Source organism: Aulonocara sp. 'chitande type north' Nkhata Bay, linkage group LG19 (assembly GCF_057382095.1).
Source record: "Aulonocara sp. 'chitande type north' Nkhata Bay isolate Kocher_YH1m ecotype deep benthic linkage group LG19, A_spYH_male_GT1.1, whole genome shotgun sequence".
NCBI classification, from domain to species: domain Eukaryota; kingdom Metazoa; phylum Chordata; class Actinopteri; order Cichliformes; family Cichlidae; genus Aulonocara; species Aulonocara sp. 'chitande type north' Nkhata Bay.
In genome coordinates this window covers 18,758,544-18,777,547 of record NC_141362.1, presented here as the reverse complement: position 1 = coordinate 18,777,547, position 19,004 = coordinate 18,758,544, and the positions used below count along the sequence as shown (strand labels likewise).

General features: G+C 40.2%; 1 protein-coding gene across 4 annotated transcripts in view; it reads right to left on the bottom strand.

The window, feature by feature from the left end:
* The window catches only part of pacs2 (phosphofurin acidic cluster sorting protein 2), a 63,630-nt gene that overhangs the window by 19,345 nt on the left and 25,281 nt on the right, over nt 1-19,004 (bottom strand). For 3 of the 4 annotated variants that reach the window (XM_086274010.1, XM_086274007.1, XM_086274009.1), the window contains exons 2-9: nt 4,819-4,906; nt 4,440-4,529; nt 3,511-3,636; nt 1,705-1,867; nt 1,341-1,414; nt 1,134-1,214; nt 322-381; nt 80-234 (exon numbers count right to left, since the gene is read on the bottom strand). In XM_086274010.1, the coding sequence (XP_086130136.1) occupies nt 80-234; nt 322-381; nt 1,134-1,214; nt 1,341-1,414; nt 1,705-1,867; nt 3,511-3,636; nt 4,440-4,529; nt 4,819-4,906 (837 nt within the window). The remainder of the gene's footprint in view (nt 1-79; nt 235-321; nt 382-1,133; nt 1,215-1,340; nt 1,415-1,704; nt 1,868-3,510; nt 3,637-4,439; nt 4,530-4,818; nt 4,907-19,004) is intronic. The other variant, XM_086274008.1, reaches the window with a different exon arrangement.

Here is a 19,004-nt window from a genome sequence, read left to right as displayed (position 1 = left end):
ACATACAGAAGCTATATACAGTCCATGTAGTCTAACCAGCAGGAAATCCATGAACACCATGGATAAGTATGTCACTCACTTGAGTTTAGGTTTCGGCGTGCTGAGGACGCTGTCGTCATCATCCATGTCTGGGCCGCTGTCGCTGGGGTTCTCAAACTCCACGCTGTCCAGGTCCACATCCTCCTCCTCCACATCGGGAGGTGGCTCTGCAGGATCTTGCTCCGAGTCCAACACCTTCACAAATACAAAAACATCACATATCCGATGGCTCTGCAGCTCCACAGTCAGACGACCAGACCAACGCAAGACAGTGACACTCACCTCATCTGAAACTCTGAACCTCTTCAGAAGAGCCACCACACGCTGCTTAAAGTTCTGCTGCTAAAACACAGGAGAACAAACGCAGAACCGCAAGTCAGATTGTGACCTAGTTCTGAATTACTTCGGCCAGTACAAAAAACAGCTGAGCCCAACTTAGTAATTTTACCAGCAGTAGATACATTTGCAGTGTTGGCCGGGTATCGATTTTGCAGTGTGTGCTCATGTAAATCAATAATCAAGCAACATCATCCTCCATCTGCTTTCTGAGGCTTTCATCTGCTGCTCTGGCTTGCTGAGCCTTATAACATCCATCATCTGCTGTTTAGGTTTGTTGAAAAGCAGCTAATTTATAGGTGTGGCGCTTTTTTTATAGCAGTTTTCTGCATCCAGAACCTTCTTGCACTATGTAGTAGTTTTACCTCAGGTATAAACAAATGAAAAGTAAAACCCACGAGTCAACTGGACTCCCAGGCCCAGTGCAGCAACAGAGCTTCAACAGAATCTGGAATAATTTTTTTGCGGTTCAGGACACGTGCCAAGATAAAGAAAGAAACTAAATTATCTTTACAAGAGAAGCCAATTAACCTTGGTTAAGCTGTTAGAGTGCAGAAAGGTGAAAATGGCGACAAAATTAATCTAAAGCTCTCTAATTAACACGGCTTTCTTCATCAGGCCAAACTCTTAAAATTTAAGTTGTCACGCTGTGGTTGGATGGAGAATTAACCACACATTCACTGTCACAGAGAAAGCTTTGTTTCCCTGCAGGCAGGATGTTCAGAGTAGATCTGCAGTTGCTGTTTCACATCTCTTACTCTGGTGATGGAGGGAGTCCTTACAATCGACCTCCTTTGCTTCTTTGGTTTTCTCACGTCATACTCGTCATCCTCGAGATCCTGAAAACATGAAGGACACATGTTTAAACCAATACAGAGAGAATACAGACTGACCTGAATAATGTAAAACATGTTATCCCCCCAAACTGCAAAAGCCTTTAAAAATAAACAAATAAATAAAATCACCTGTGGCTGCACGGCGTCATCGCTGGCCTCCTGCTCTGAGGAGAAGCTCTCGTACTCTTCTTCTGAGTAGTTATCTGGAGACAGCAGGCAGATTAAAGACTGAGTGTAGAAGATGCTTCATACATTTTTCGATGACCCCTTTAAAATTTGACAACCAGCCAGTTTCTAAATATATGCATGATGTTGCATGCTACCTGGATTTTATTGCTTTCATGGTGATTAGAGAAAGAGAAGTGGGGGAAAAAAACACTCTAAACCCTGTGAAACGCCACTCTGTTTAACTCATCAAGCATATTAGGTGATTGTGATGGCGTCACGCTGTTTTTGCCTCAGAGCATCAGGGGTAATGAGAAGCAAAGCATACCAGAGCATTTGATCTTCTGTCCCCCCTGCAGGGCTGCCTCCTCATGGTCTATTGGCTGACTGGACAGGGAAAAGATCCAGATCTCTGCCACTTTTCCAAGCATGTCTTTCTGGTTGCTGCAGAGAGGCAGAACCTGGCCTCCCTCTGTCGGGTGCTGCATCACCTGCGAGAGGCCAAACATCATGAGCGAGAGAGGAAATGCCCAGTTCAGTCACCTCCTGCAGGTACTACACTACCTAAGAGGCTTCACACAAACAGCTGAAGGTCAAATGCCTTCTTCCACAGCACCTAAGCAGAGAACAAACCCAGGTCACTTAAGGACAATACTGCTGAAAATCAGACCGATCCTTTCTGTTCCAACAGTCTCACGAGACTGCATACATCCCCTTGCAGCAGCTTACACTGTATCCTATGTGGTAGGTTTTGTTCACAGATTTAAATCCTTTAGCTGAAACTGTAGGGACTGTTTCTTTCTTTCGAGTCAGTACAGCTCTGTGCTTCTTCTTTTCCCCCCCCAATCTCAGCTGCATTAATGCTTTTTTTATCCTTCTCTCAGCTGCCGGGATGTGACCTTAATAAGCTCCGCTGAGCTTTGTCAGCCAAATGGGAACTGCTTGGTGGATCAGCATCATGTGCAGTGAAATCAAGCCATTCATTTGTGTCTTCAAGGTTTTCTTAAAACACAAAAAGCCTGTTTCTATTTTTTCCTCCATTTTTAGCGTCTTTCTGATGCCGCTGTACATATGTTTGATGATTTTACAAATGCTTAATATCTTATGCAAAGATCATGGAACTGCACCTAAAACATAAAAGATTCATCTACTAAAAGTATAAGAGAATAAATGCATTAAACCTGTGTTATTGCTATTAAACTGTCAATTTTCTTCATGGTGGTTACAGAAAATTTGCAAAGAGAAGTTACCTTCTTTTTATTTGGATTTTGAAAAGATGGGGGGAAAAAAACAGGCCTGCTGGACAACATTCAGTACAGAGTCTGTGAAGCAGCTGTTCACTACCACAACGAGGTACAAGGCATGACAAAGATATGATATATTACTGTACTCAGCCTCAGCATAATTCAAAGCAGCAGCAAAGAAACTCAAAATTATTTAAAAAAAACTGCTAAGAAATCCAAAACTGACTATAAATTCTCACCATAAACACAAAAAGAAACTAAAAAATGCCTACAAACAACAACACAATGCACAAAATGACTTGCAAACAACAAAGACACAAAATTTATTAAAGTAAAAGCCAAACCACTGCAAAGAGAATGACCACAGACAACCAACGCAACAACAACACCAACAGCTTGACTTGTGGTTTGAGATTTGAGGTCGCTGTGTGTTTCTTTAAGTTTGAGAGTCTATATAGGACAGGATCTTTTACAAGTCTGTGCCAAGGGCTCATAATCAGTCACTTGGTTTTTGGATGAGCACAAAAAGCTGCCCAACATCTCTTTGGGTTATGAGCCCTAATTCAGAAGATACTTTTATTAGAACTTATAAGCCTCTAATTTGAACAACAATAAAATGTGTATTTATTTAATAAAAATCATAATCTGGGTTGAAACGGGGGAAAAAAAGAACTGTATCCACACAGAGGGACATGTTAAGGATAATTTAAGGCTTTCAATTATTACTCATTTTTAAGTGTTTTAAGTGTTTTGGCACGATGGTAGAAAAATGACCGGCACTTTTCTGCTATTAAAGAGAGTCTTCAGAACACAAGTGCAGCAGAGCTCCTGAACCCACTGTTAACACTTGAGGCGAAGAACATGAGCATATATGCAGGGCAAGACTGTACCTCTGACATATCGATAGATCCAATCGCGAGAGTCTTGTAGCCTAAAATGGTTCGGTTCTTGTATCTTTTCCGCCGCTGGAGCATGATCTGCAGCTTGTTTCCTTCCCGCTTTAAGAAGTGTGGGTACTGAGTGTGAGAGAAACAGGAAAACAAGGAGGAAAAAGTGTAAGTTACTCATTCATACTTGGACCCACAGCTTGGAGTATAGATTTGAGCAAAGGTCTGTTGATATTCTATATTTCACTCAAAGTCCATAAAAAGACAAAAAAACAAAAACAAATACATAGAAAAAGCCAGCACTGGTGTTCGAAACCATCAGCGAGGCAAACTGGAGCACTGCGGGACAGTTCCTTCATTAGAGAGGTGCTGTAGTTTTCCTTCGAGTCAGCTGCACATAATCATAAACTGATGAACTGTTCACTTAAAATGACAAATGCTAATTACTGCATTACGAGCAATTCAAACATCCTCAATTAAAAGTCGCCTAATCTGCCTCTTCATCACCCTGTGGGTTTGTTTTTGAAACCGAGCTGACTGAAAATAGTCCAGAGACACGCCATTAAAGTTTGCCTCAGCCTCCAGCTTGTAGTGAACGCGTGTGCGTGCACAAATTGATGCAGATTTTGTTGTTGCCAGGCTTAATATCTGTGCACGCTCAAAGACTAATACATGCTTTCAGCACTGCGGAAAATACATTTCTTCATTTCTTACAATACTCAAAATGATCTATAATGGAACTGTGTTACCATGGCAACTATGGCAATAAACCTCATCCCACGCATAGTTAACAATGTCAGATGTTACCTCGGAGAAGAAGAACAAATGCAGAGTTAAGACCTGTTCCCATATGGTTTATTTGGGAACATATGTTTGAGTTTTCTCATTGTTGTTTTTTTTAAGGTGATGATTTTTTTTTTTTTCTCCTTTACCTGCAGCGAGAAGGTGAGAGCCAGATCAGTCTCCACAGACCCACTGGGTGGCAGCACAATCTCATGGGACCTTAAAATCCGTTTGGAGCCCTGCAAAAACACACATGAATATTTAAATAATTTAAAAAATACTAACCCTTTGGTGTTTCATTTAATGAGCACTATATGCTGAAAGTATGCACTCTCTCTGAAAGCTGCTACTTACTTTGCAACACTTTATAGAGTGTGCATATGAAGGACCTAAAATGATGCGTACTACCATTTAAAACAAAACATTTCTTTAAATGACCAAAATGAGATCAATCAACATGACTACCTCAACCAGGACACACAAACCACATTCTGTTGTGTTGTGTTTATAACTGTATGTAGAGCGTACCTGGATTTTTACTGCTATGACCACAGAAATCAGCTCTTTATCAAGTTCCCTCATGACGACCAGCTTCTTCAGGGTCAGACTGCACAATCTAAACACAGACACGCAGAAAGAGATGAAGGCAGGAAAACATGTTTAGTTTAGTACTGCTGGGGTGTTTTTAATAAGCACAAACACATGAGTCATTCACAACAACCCAGATGGTGAGTTTACTAAACACGCTCAGGAAAAGAGATGACGGCCAACAATTGCACAGAACACGTACAGAACTGCGCAAAGGTCTCGAGCCACCCTTTACTTCTTCAGGTTTCCATCCATGGAGTCAGATTTTCTTGTAATTTATAGTTCCCCAGGCTTTCTGATGGTCTATCAAAGTTTTTCTTTGAACACCGGCTGCTTTTTATCTTATTTTCAGATCAGTCGTATAACCTGTGACTCATTCAAGCATAAAAACTGCACCTAACTATTAAAAAAAATGCAACACATAACACAGTTTGACAGGCATAAAAATAAGATTTTTGCACTAAGATGATTCCCAAAGAGCTATCTCCAGCAAATGAACAGTATCTAATATTCATGTCATTAAAGGAATAGGAAAAAATCCAGTAAAGACTTAACACAAGACGTGCAAGATTCATCCCGCCCTTCAGTTGATCCAGCTAGTGTTCAATAAAGCCTCATCAGAAATTGTCTCAGTGGCTTTCAAGTAGCTATTTTTATGGCTGACGTATGCCAGATTACACAAGAAGTGGACTCCAATGATGGAAACAGGTCTTTTGAATCCAAATTTTAACTCTCCTGACCTATTAATTGTTATCAATATGTGTGTGGAGGAGGTCAGGAGAGACCGTGAATGTCTGGTCGAAGCTCTGTCATTGTTTGGGGCTACATTGGACCCAGTGGTGTTGGGGATCGTGCCAAAACTAATAGGTTTATGAACACAGAAAAATAATGTCACACTGTTTTTCCATGTTTGTTTGAACACGTTTCAAAAATTTCCCATTTTCGAAACAGAAAGGATCCTCTGTATTTTGCCCAAAGATGCTGCCGGCGTGATCGAGCCACCGACCCACTCTACCTCCTGAGACTCTGTAGAAACGTTTGTGGGTTGTAGCATTGACACATTTAGTAGAAGAGAAGAAGAAAAAAAAAAACTGCCTTTAGGCCATGTTGCCAGAAAGACTTTCATTTAAACTTCTGTTGACATTTTTCTTTTAGAACTCTTTAACTGTGACTTTAATGGACATCTCCTGCATAATAGGCACTCCTGCAAATATTAATAAGTCTTCTTAGAGCTGTCGCTTTCTAGAGTGGGGGATTAGCTGCCATTATATACAGTGTACATTAGACACAAGTGTATGATCATGTTGATTTTTACCACAGATTTAATGACATATCAGTACAGAAACTCGGGGATTCACAGATTATGCAGAGGGAGGTGTTGCAAAAGTATGTCTTTGCTTTGGGTAAAATTTGTCTGAAATCGAGACGTGCACGACCGGCAGACACGGCGGCTTATAACAGCTAATGTGATATTATTTTGATGTAAGCCGGATAGCGGGTATTATGAGCCCCTTACTCTTCTATTTGATCCAAGTGTCAACCAAATATTCACATTTAGGAACTTTGGCTTTTTAATTAATTTCGAGGTTGCAATCAAACATGTGACCAGAAGTGGCCCGTGAGCACCTAAAAGTGATCTCCGTTCAGAATAACGACAAAAGAAAATCCCATCTAACTGAAAGTGAAGTTCACACGAACATTTTCCTACACTTCTTAGTCTAACTTGAAGGGAACCAAGGGTTTTGCAGCAGGCTGAGCTAAATCCTCTTAGTCGTCATCAACCAGTAGAGCAGAAGAGCAACAGTGAAGGAGAACAGTGGCGGGGTAGCATTGTTAGGGTGGTGTGTGTTGAGGAGGGGGGGCTGCTTTAACAAGCCTGTCACGACTTTTTTCAGGCACTTCCTCAGAAAACGTAAGAAGAAGAAAAGTTTTGTGTGTGTGTGTGTCTGTGTTTTTTCCCCCTAAAGGAGCCATTCTTTCGAGGCACTTTGGCTGCTTTGACTAAATCATTCAGAGCAGGCTCAGTCTGGAGGTCAACCATTTATCATCTGGCTCTCCTTTTTACGGCAAAATTAAACAGTGTGTTCACAGTGCTGCTACTTCGAATGACATCACTCCTAAATTATTCGGGTGCATTCAGGAGTAAAAGTAGCTATTCACCAAGTTTTGTTGGTTAAAACAGCCATGGGAGGCACGGAAGAGAGAAATGTCTGAGTGAAAGTCCAAGGCGGCTGCATTATTAAACCATCAACCATATTCAGTATCGTTTAGCAAGACAGCCTCATTGACCTTGTAAGTAATCTCAATCCTCTCTGACTTTCCTATTTTGAGAACAGGAAACGAAGAGGTGAGGCGGCACCGGTATCAGTCAGAAGCTTCCAAACCGCACAGTCTGCTGAGCGACAATTATAAAGTCGTGTCTCTGCAGCGGAGAGGTATCAATCATCCTCGAGGGAAAGGAAAACACTGCGACAGAGAGACGAGATGCCACGACAATGGCAGGTCTGAAGAAGCCCTAGCAGGCTGAATGAAGACTTTTCTGTTCTTCAGCTGAGACAGGACCCAAGAAATCCCAGGCACAATGGAAGCAAACCAAATGAAGGCTCGCATTGTGTGCGAGCTGCCTCACACACAGACAATATGCAGCATTCTTGTACTCCTGTTTTGTATTCTACCCTGTTCCCATTGGTCCCAAGCCAACAACAGCATCTGTCTGAGCTATGCTATAGGTGTCTAGATGTTGATTTGAGTAGGCACTGACAGCTGAATGATACCTGCTGCACAGACTGCACATTTGGCTTTTTTGTCCTATTTTGCAGCATTGGGGTCAAATCTACTTAATGGAACTAAAGTCAACCACTGATATCACACGACTGGTCAAACAACCCTCTGACGTTTGTTTGACTTTCTTCGCTGAGTAACAGTGGTCACATTTTTGGCCCTTTCACTAAGCAGTGGAGTGAAAATGTATAAGCTTTGCAAATGTAGAATCTATTGCACAGCTGTTGCATTGGATTGCATCGAATCTGAAAAAAGTGTACCAAATATACCCATCTATATACAGTACTATGCAAATACTTGGACAACCCCCATTTCTTTATATTTTGGGATAAAAACGGGAAATAGGTGCAATATGTATTAAAATGTGCTAACACATGTGGAAATACAGTATATAAGGCAAAAACTGTTCTGTTATAATTTGGCATTAATCGACCGTTCCCCCCCTTTCCCTACCTTAAGAATGGCTTCTTGTTGACAGCATCCCTTTTGAGTCCTGTGGTTTTTATTTTCTGTTTCTTAAGGACATGACTTTTAGATACCGTTCACCTGCTGCAGATAGTTTTTTTGTTTGTCTGCCACTTCTTTTTTCCTCCACTTGTCCAGTTTCATTAAAAATTTAAAGTCACCCTGCACACTCTACAAACATATGCCAAGCTTTTGACTAATACTTCTTTTGGAATCACCGTGCTTTTGAAATAATAATATTTTCTGTCTGTCAAGCTGTTATCTTTGATAGTTTTCAGAGATTCAATCAAAGAAATGATAAAAATGAGGGGTGGTTAATGACTTTTGCTCTATACGTTAGATACTATATGACAACATTGTGTTGTTCCTAAGAAAATGTATTGTATTTATTTTCGCATAATTCCCATCTCTGCCTGAGCAAACTCCATGTAGCCTGGTACGAGACATCTGTGGTACCGCCTACATATGTCTGATGTTCTGCTCATCCATGTTTTCCCCCCATCGCAGAACAAAACTAAACAAAAAGACAGAAAAGAAAGACTGGAGCGGGCATCTTCTTAGGCCTGAAACTGCAAACCTATTACTACAAAGCCAACAAAAATGCAGCACTTAAGATGTCAAGCAGTAAATCTAAATGAAGACGTAAACGTTACCATTCACTTTGTCCACTTTAGTGTTAATTGGGCCATTTTTACATTATGCAATCCCATTCTGTGCTATAACACTGTGACGTATGGGCAGGAGAAACTGTCGTCAGCTCAGCCTTGAATGTTAAGTGCATAATTTCATTCAGTTGAGTATGAAGCCAGGACTAAAAAGGTTAATAGCTCTGTTTCTGTGCAGTGCACAGACTCTCAGGAAGCCTTTAACAGTGAAGCACTGTAACATATTGTAAATCATGATCTGATAATTGCCCTTTCAGAGGGAAGCTTCCAAGTGAAAAGTTACTGGTCATTGATGCTAACAAGGAAAAACGATAGACGTCATTTTTATAATTTCTGAATGTCATATGTTGTAAAGACATAAAGAAAATCGACAATTGCACCGGACTTAATAATGTTAATTGATAATTAATATTAATACAGTGGTTTTACCAATAACATAACTCCAGGAAGCTTCCATTAGTTTGCTTGAAGGCTGTAAAAGTTGGTGAGGCCGTGAGGAGTATCCGACTCAGCCTGAACAGCTTCACTGTTCCAAAGAACAATATATGACAACAATGCACAGTGCTGGCGTTTCACTCAGCAGCTGCTGCCTTTTTCACTCTGCATTGAACTCGAAGGCGTTCCCACCACTTCGCCATCTCCCGCAAGTGAGTGCACACATCGACACTCGTGCTCACACACAGCCGTGCTGCTGGCGCTGGAGCAAAGAAACCTGTTCCCTGTTCTGTCCCCTCTCTGTCACCCCAGGGGAGACTCCGGCCTTAAGAAACACACGGCCTGCTGCCTCGAGCGTTGCCTGCCAAATCCCGATCCAGTGGCCAAGCTCGGCACAGATGCTCTGGCAGAGGGAATTAGCATCGGGCCCAGTGTGGTGCTGTGATAGCACCATCACATTTGCTTCTTCTGCCAACAGCAACACTCCGACAGGAATTTGTTTTGGTGTCACTGAAAATAAACACCATTCACTGGTGAAACAGGACAGAATCATATTGATACCACACACTACAAGAAATGTCCTGAAATGTGTCTATTATGAATCATGAACTTTTTCATTTGGATCACTGAACCTACCCTGTTAAAAAAAGAATAAAGGAGCAAAATAACAGGATAAAGACCCTGATACTGCATAGTGGACAGAAAATCACATTTTCAGATGGAAAGATGTTAAAACCACTTAGTGTAATACCATCGTTTTAGCTACATTGCTCAGTTTGCATCTATTGTTGCCATGACAATGTCTTATTCAAGATATGTGCAGTATCTATCTCAGTACTCTATAACTGCTCTGTTTGTATAGTTGTAAATCTTGTCCTTGAAGAAGGTTCTGGCTGATACGTATCTATGAACTTTATAACATTTAATTGAAAATTATTAAATATCCTGGAGGATCTTTCTGACTTCTGTGTGTGGATAGTACAGATGGATTTTACCACCCACTCCTCTAAGCATTAACATGTCATCCTAAAACAGAGTACCTATTTCCAGGTGCTGATCTTATACCCAATTTGCACACAGAATTAAAGTGTAGTCTATTTGATATTTATCTTTTATTGCTCTCAGGGCTGCAATCAAAAGAATAAAAACTAAAACTGTCCTTTAGACATTAGTTTAATGAAATCCTCAATTTATAATCCATCAGATTCTCCTGTCATTTAAAGATAAGGCTGTGATCTTGATAAGTCTGTTAACTTAGGCAGTTGGCATCTCTTCTCCAGTCTCACTGACCAAAGCACTTAAATTGCTCACTCATTCATTCAGCACTCTTAATGTCAAACTGTAGCATCCCTGGCTGAATGATGGTCTCTTATACTGATGCTTCACAGAGGTTTTATTGGAAATGTTTTTATTGAAACATTCAGTGAAGACACCGTAAGAGCTAGGAGCAAAACAAAACCAGCAATATTAATACCATAACATCAAAGGAAACAAATTTCTCCTGCTCACATATAGCATATACATCAAATTTACATCACTCAATTCATTATATCACCTCACTAAGGTCAAGGTTAACAACATAAACTCTATTAAACGACATTTTGATTGCATGTAACTTATTCCGTTAAAGAAAACATTAACAAACCTTGTGCCACTGTCAGCCAGGTACTAATTGGCAAAGTAAACGTACATATTTTTCACTTTAAGGCACACTATTTATCATATCCTAAAAGAAACGTTACTAACAGCCCTTTAACGGTTTTGTGCCAGTTTCCTGTTTCAAAATAAAAGCATGGATTTCAAAATAAAACCGAAGTGCCTTTCAAACAATCGTAAAAAATATTTACCAAATTTAAAGGTCATTTACACAAACTACTGCACACTCTTCCTCTCACCCCAGCTCTTCTTCATTGTCTGCAGCAGCTGTGTCGCTTTCAGTCTGTATTATGTGTTTAATCTCTTCGTATAGTTTTTTTTTACTTCATTTGTAACATCAGCTGCTCTTCTGCCAGTGAACTTACACATAACTGTGATTGATCAGATGCTGCCAGCATGACTCCTTTCATGTGTACGCTCTGGGGAAATGCTCAGTTAATTTATGGAGGTGATTGCTAGTTTTCTGTGACTGCCACTCTGTGGTGGAATGAGTTTTGGCTGAACATCCTCCAGTAACTGGTCAGCACTTTATGGAAAGGGTGTGAAGGATTGTCCAATACTGTCTGTAATTTGCACAGCATGCTCCTTTCTGACTCTGCCATCACAGTCAAGCTCCACACCCACAACATTACTGGCACTGAGGATCAGTCTGCTGGTGTGTGCTGCTCTGACTGCTGGCCCAGCACTCCACAGCATAGAGGATCTCCACAGACTAATAAAACATCCAGAAAATCGCCCAGCAGATATTAAAAGACCTCAGTCATCTGAGAAAGGAATGACTTCAACCCTTCTCGCAGAGGGCTTCTACTTTTTCCAAATACTGGGGTATTTGTAATCCTTCATCTCACACAGACCCCTTGGATGGAAACAGGGGGTCACTGCTGTTCTGGTGCTCATCAACCAGCTTCTTCTCCTTAATCGAGACTATAAATAACTTAACAACAAGCCAGCAAACACTGAGGTTACTCAGAATTTTTACAAAATTCTCAAGCACAACTCTAACAAATACTATACAACTGAATATACAGCACTTTGCAACTTTCAAAAAGGAGCTAGGTTGCATTTTATTAATAGACGCAGCTGCATATTGGCATCTTTACACGGGAAAGCATTTAAATTTTACTGGAATTTAAATGAAAGCTGATGTTTTGTTTCTTTAGTCGAGCACAGCATTAGCTTAAACAGGCAAAAGACAAGTTAAGTACAAACGTGGCAGATCAGCTCAGAGAAGTATCTCTCCCTTTTTTTTTAAAGGCTCTGCAAGCCACTTTGCAAGCCGTCCTAACCCCAGCTGCTCCTTTCATAATGTATCTGACTTTTTCTGTGTCATTGCTTTCACCGAGTCCCGCTCTATTATGTGTTCAGAACCGCATCTCAAGATAGAAATAATTGTGTTATGGATTCAGTGAAATAAAATCTATAATTTCTTTTAAGGAATCATTTTAAAACTAAATTCTTTTAAAAAAAAAGCACACTCACGGAGGCAAGGGAAGAGCACAACAGCAGAGACTTGAGGTTCAGTTTCAACTCCTGGATTTTCACCTTCTGTTAATAGTGTGAATTGAGCAACTGGACACTGGGAGCTCTGCAGCATTGAGCAGCAAACTGCATCGATAATGAGATTTCCTATTTCACACTGTGACTTCCTGCCCTTTTGCCCCACATTCCACCCACACACCAAGGCACTTAAAATAGATGGTAGAGCATGATATAGGAATTAGGTAACAATATCAGATTTCTGATTTCATGAGTGAAACAATCTCAGGGGTCTGGTGGGTTCTACAAGACAGTGGGTACTCTGCCTTCGTGTAAGCTAATACAACGTGTAAGCTAATACAATACAATCCAGCTTCAACAATAATGTACCACATGCTGCTTTTGTAGAAACTGAGTCTTAGACCATGAAGCAAATGACAAAGTAAAGGGTTTACCATATAGCAGTATGCTTTTTTATTAAAAGCTTGGAGAGAACTCAATATTTTTCTTAGAGGAGCGGTGGAGAATCATTTTTCCCCATCAGTGCAGAAATTTTTTATGGTGAAACACAAATTCACTCTTAAATAACAAGCCAGTCAATCTCATCACACGACACAGGCCGTGTCATGCTTTCTGCATCTTTCAATCACTAAGAGAAAATCCAATTTCTGAATGTGTCGAACTGATAATGGACTTGAGCCAGCCTTGTAATGTTCACACTTCAGGGCTGAGCAGAAAGAAGGATTTCAAAGCTGCACAAAGCACTATAGCTGCAGCTCTTCTACACCTTCAGCACTCCAACCTCAGGCTGGCTGAGCCAGCGAAGCAGACTGCACCAAATTGTACCACAAAACCTTTCCTTTCCAGTTCACAACGCAGTCTTTTCCTCAGAAACTGAAATCTGATCTGGGGTTATTCTCCAGGGTAGTATTTATTAATAAAAAATAATCTCATTACACTCTAATTCCATTAATTGTTCAGGTTTTATCATATTTGAGAATCTACAGGCGGCGGTGGAAAGAAGAAGCCACACTTGTCAGCTGTCTTTACTCAGCGTGTGGATTTGATCCGTGTTTGGGATTCTTTCCTCACTAATAAAATGAGTATTTAACTCACAGCTGGGAGCCAAAGGGAACGACTTGCCTCTGCAGCATAAAGCAGCATTTTTTTATTAGCAACACTTAAAAGCGTTTCACCTGCAGTTTGGCTGTTGTTCAATGTACTACTGAGCTCTCAAGACACAGAGGAAGCATGCTGTATCCGTTTGCTTGTATACAGGAGGGTAATTAATGATCTTTAGATGGAGATAAAGTGCATGGGTCTTAAATTTTCTGCCTGCAAAGTTGGTGCATTAGCCCGCTCCATGCAGGCAGACCGAGCCAAACATGCGACAGCTGCGCAAGCATGAACCCAGGACTGATGGGAAACAAACTGATGGCAGTGGCAGTTGGACAGTCTCTGATAATCCTTTTTAATTCAGACACTTTAGTTTGCAGCATGAATTTTCCGGCCTGCCAGGGAATTGTTTTGTTTCTCTGCGTCTAATGTAGGTTAACAGGCAGCCATTAGTTATGAATAAAGTAGAGTGCAGACCATGCGAGCGTGTGCGTAAGCAATGATTTTGAGTGCTCGCTGCTTTGCAGGCTGGAATGCATTAAGAGCCAGTTTGATGTGTGTCATACTGATGCACTTCTCCTGGTCTGACATTTCTATGAGTACAGCCAGCACTGTGAAAGGCTTAAGCGAACAGCTGATATCATATATTTCACTACAGCATTTATGTGTCCTATGTTGCATGTTTATCAAAGTAAATCTGTTTGGAAACTGACACATCCTGAAAGTACCAGTATCTACAAAAAACTTGGAAAAAACTAATATTGGACAAAGTGTGACCAGATGCTACACTGAGGTTTATCCTGTCTTGGTGCAGAATGTTATCCAAACATGTAACTCCCAACTATTTTTGTTAGATATGCTCCCACGGGCCTGTCTGATAAGCTCCAACACCCATCATGCTTCAAATGTATCCATCTGATTTCATATTAAACCAATGCTACCACAACTGAATCAGCTGAAAAGTCAAAGTTTGGATTTTTATTGCTGCAGTTTGGAGGGAGAACAGTACATTATATTTACAGAGTAATTCATGTAACTTTATGTACTGTTCAATAGGTTTTTGACTGTTTCAACCATTTATCTATTTATAGATAATTGGTATCCATTTATTTAATTTTTTAAGCACTTGCAGTTCTGTGCACAAATCCTTATATTTCACTTCCAGGGAGTCAGACTTTCTCATATTATACTAAAGTGGTCTTGATCAATAGTTCTCCAGGCTTCATGAAGGTCTTTCGAAGGTTTTCAGTCCTTGTGCCTGACGTTTTCAAAGGTCAAACGAAATCATTTAACCCTGACATGTGACTCATTAAAGCATAAAGACTACACCTAACTTGTGTTGTGTCAACACAAAATATTTTAAACTGCATGTTTAGATGTTAAATGTTTAGACACTTTGTTATTAGCAACCTTTTACCAAAATACACCACTTGTTTTCATTTTTTAGTATGAATATGTGTGAAGAAAATGCAAAATGTAACAGTTTGACAGGCATAAAAATTATATTTTTGCAGGAAAAAGATTCCCACAGAGCTTTTAGCTGAAGACACAATGTGCAGTATGAGGACAGTGTTCAAAACACAGAGGATATTATTCAATTCAATTTTTATCACAACAACAGACGCCTCAAGACACTTAATATTGCAAGATAAAGAGCCTACAATAATACAGACGACACCTATGAGCAACCACTTGGTGACAGTGGGAAGGAACCAGGCTATGGGAGGGGCGCATAGACCTCACTGTTACACCTGCTAGTAAGAGAAAGTTTGCACACAAATAATTTTCTAGCAGCTTTTCCAAAACGATTCAGACATCACAGGCACAGAGGGGATGATTGCAAGAGTCCAAGCAATCAGATAAAAATAAAATAGAATTTAAATGTGTGAAATGATTAAAAAAAAAAACTAAAAATGTTTATTTAAAGAAAAATGTGATCTATATTTCAGGCGTTGTAAAAAACGTTCTGACCTGACCTCCATTCTACGTGCAAATAACATCCGTCTGTCTATGGTTCAGTTTTTGCTGTCGTATAATGACTTTTTTGACCGAGGAGATGATATCAGGGTTTCAGCCTTGTTTGTTTGCAATGGGCTAATGTGTCTAAGCCAGCTGGAGAAGTTTTAGGTGGTTATTAACCATGAACAGGAAAGGTTTCTACCCGCTGCGGTGGAACCCTGTTGTAAATTATAACTGTTCTGCGATGTGAGCTCAGCTGCATTGTGTTAATGTCTCACTCGTTTCACTGCCGCAGTGACTTTCCATGTTCAAACTTGCTGTATGTGTGTAGCAACAATTAAAAAACAACAACATTTTTTCTTATTTTTTTCCTCTTTTTCCCCTTTTTGGGTGTTTCATCCATGGTACCACCCTGGCTATGGATTTATGTATTATTTTCTGGTAATTACACAGCTTTCGAGAGAATACAAGAAGCAAGACAACGTGTAGGCCTACCGTAGTTTTCAGGTCACAAGCCGCTACTTTTCCCCACACTGTGAACACTGCGGCTTATACTGACGTGCGGCTAATGCATTTTTTTTTCATGCGGCCAAAAACATTTTGCCTGGTAACGACCAAGAAAATTGATAAGTAGTATATATACGGTATATATTTTTACCGGTTGTTAAGAGACGTAATGTTTGTGCACTGTTCCGTAAAAAACCATAAGCTACGTAATTGTGTGTTACTGATACGTACGTATACTTAAAGGTAGCCGTGTTACAGGCGCTGTTCGAGGAAAAAAAGCATTTGCAGTATGTATTTTTGTATGTTACCATAACGTTTATGTTACCACGTTTATGTTACCTTACGGATTAAATTAAACGTTAAAAATCCTCACGTGTAACATTTCTGTGTAAATATCTCATATTACGAGTGAAACGCATACAGCTTAAAATCCAGTGCAAGTACAAAATTGATTTTCTTTCTAAAATTAGAGCATGCGGCTTTTAATCAGGTGCGCTCTGTAGTCCGATTACAGTAATTCTCCTGTTAATTCTCCAACCTACCAACCGGCCCTGGAGTGAGAGGGTCCCATGATCTCCGACTCATGTTTGCTGAAAGGGATGAAATGCGAGTTTATTTAGGAATATGAGCTATAACTAATATTTTATTGGTATTAAAATCTGGTTTTAATGTGGAAGCCCTCCAAAGATTTGATTCTGAAGTAGGGAGAAATGTCGCTCCCCTGTCCTTTCACTCGTTTGCCATCTACCTCTGCACAGTCCTTTCTGACCAAAGGTCCTGAACACTGTTTCAATGGCAGTTGTTTGGGGTTTTTTGCAGTCGGTACATTTTTCTTTGTGATTAGGAACAAATGGAAATCTGACTGTTTTCGATATTCTCCGGTCTGGCATAAATACGACCGTATGTGCTAGAGAACATCACGGCCAGGTCCCTGCCTGTCCCAGCCTCTCGTGCAGTGTTGATTTTCCTCCCTGTGTACAAATGCTGCATGTCACAGGGCTAGATTGACCTACATTCTCACGTCTCCCGGGATTCTGGAAAATCCACGTCCTCTTGTGTCAGCCCATCCTTCTTTCATTAAGGTAATCATGCTCTCCCTCTCTCGTTCAGTTAGTCACACTCAACCCATCTCCAGCTTTATGACTCATTGAGAAAGAAGTCTGCAATCACCAACACAACTCCTCAGCTGGAGAATGCTGTGTGCAGTTTAAGAAAGGCAACTGTCGGATGCACCAACCGCACACCTTTCACCTGTCAGAGACCAAAAATGTCACATGGGAGGGACCCACGGTTTACGCTTCATTTTTTTTAAGGGTACTGCCTCGTGTGGCTCTGTTGTTTTCTTCCCATTGTTAGTGTCTGATTAAGTTCACCTGTGGAACATTAAACCTCCCTGTGGCCCAATTCCAATCCGGCCCCTGGAGCCTCTCCCTCCACACACTCACTCTGTGCTTTGAGTGGAGGATCCACCAAATTAAGTGCTCTTTAAAACCAAGTAGTTCTGTGGAAGTGTTACTTAACCATCAAACAGCGAGTCTGCACCGACACAGGCTTAACAAGGCTTACCAACCACAGTCTGGGAAGGTGCAGCATCTGTTTTGTGTGTCTAATAATGCAGGAAACTACGCACTACACACAGAAAGAAATGCCTCATTAATTATTAAAAATTAAACAGGTTTTGAGAAATGTTCTACACGTGTCCATATGTCGTTTTTTTTAAGGTGCCAACAAATTAAATATATTATTATTATCATTATTATTAGAATTATTATTACTGGAAGTTCCTGCTCAGTGCAAGAGACTCACAGCTTGGTCATGACTATCTTCCAAGACAACTAACTGATTTTTATTGTTTACCATTTATTTTATTCAGTTTTTGTTTTGTTGCTTTCTTATCATTTCCACAAGGAAGACACTGACACCATTACTGTTGTCCAATCACCTTCTTGCCTTCCTTCTTAGAGCCAATCAGCCACCACTCTGTGTCGTTTAAATCTGTGCTCTTGGTCATTCTCCCTTTCAAACTCTCATCTCCACCTCACTTCTTTAAAGTGAACTCTCCTTATTTAACCGTTATTGTTTGAGAGCTACACTTGAACTTCCCTGACGGAATTATCTGGATCTATGGATGTTGTTCCATCTCATTTAACTCTACTTGAGTTGGTGTTAAATGAAGGTAAATCATGTTTTTCTCAAATGGCAAAGAGAGCCAAACCATTCAAGGGCTTGATCACTGCAGGCTTTTATTTTTACCATTATTTTTTTATTAAGAATTTATCAATCACCTCACCAGTCCCTAGAGAGTTTGGATGCTGCCCATCATTGTGCTTTACAAAAAAAACCCTGCTTTTAAATACGTGGACCCAATTTCTTGGAATAATCTACAGAAAGAGCTGAAATTGTCAGAACTGGTTACATTCGAGAATGTAACCAGTCTGTGCCTTTGGGTCGGTTTGACTACTTTTAATGTCTGGTTAATGCTCTTGTAATGATCTGTTACTGCACATGATTTGCATGTTTGCGGTCACTTGTCTGAACTGACTATCGGTTCAGGTGCTTTTCTTTTTTTGTTATGTTCTTATGTCCAAGGCCCTCTTGAAAGAGAGATTGTAATCTCAGCGAGACTCAAGGATAACGACCTATATATCTAGTCTTTGTGTTAGGGCAGTGATGGGGGCAAAAACTAAAAAAAAAAAAAATCATAGCTCATAGGTCAAATCCAACCCTACATCAAAAAAAGATGTGTTTTATTATTAATTTTTTTATTTGATATTCCAGAAAAATACTTTTTCCGACAGTGCAAATACATAACATTTCGATCCTAATAAATACAACCTCTTAAAGCATAATGACAGTCAATTCCTGACACACAAATACAGGGCAGCGTAATAAAAACAGTCTGCTGAAAATGCATTTTTTTAAAGTTAGTAACAACATTAAGAGCAGCACTTTCCATCAACGATGAAAGAAAATGGTTGAAGATCGCTCCAATTCGCTTTTCTTTCTCTGACACATAAGTACCACCTGTGCGATCGTATTAAAACTAAAATAATTTCGGAAGAAAAA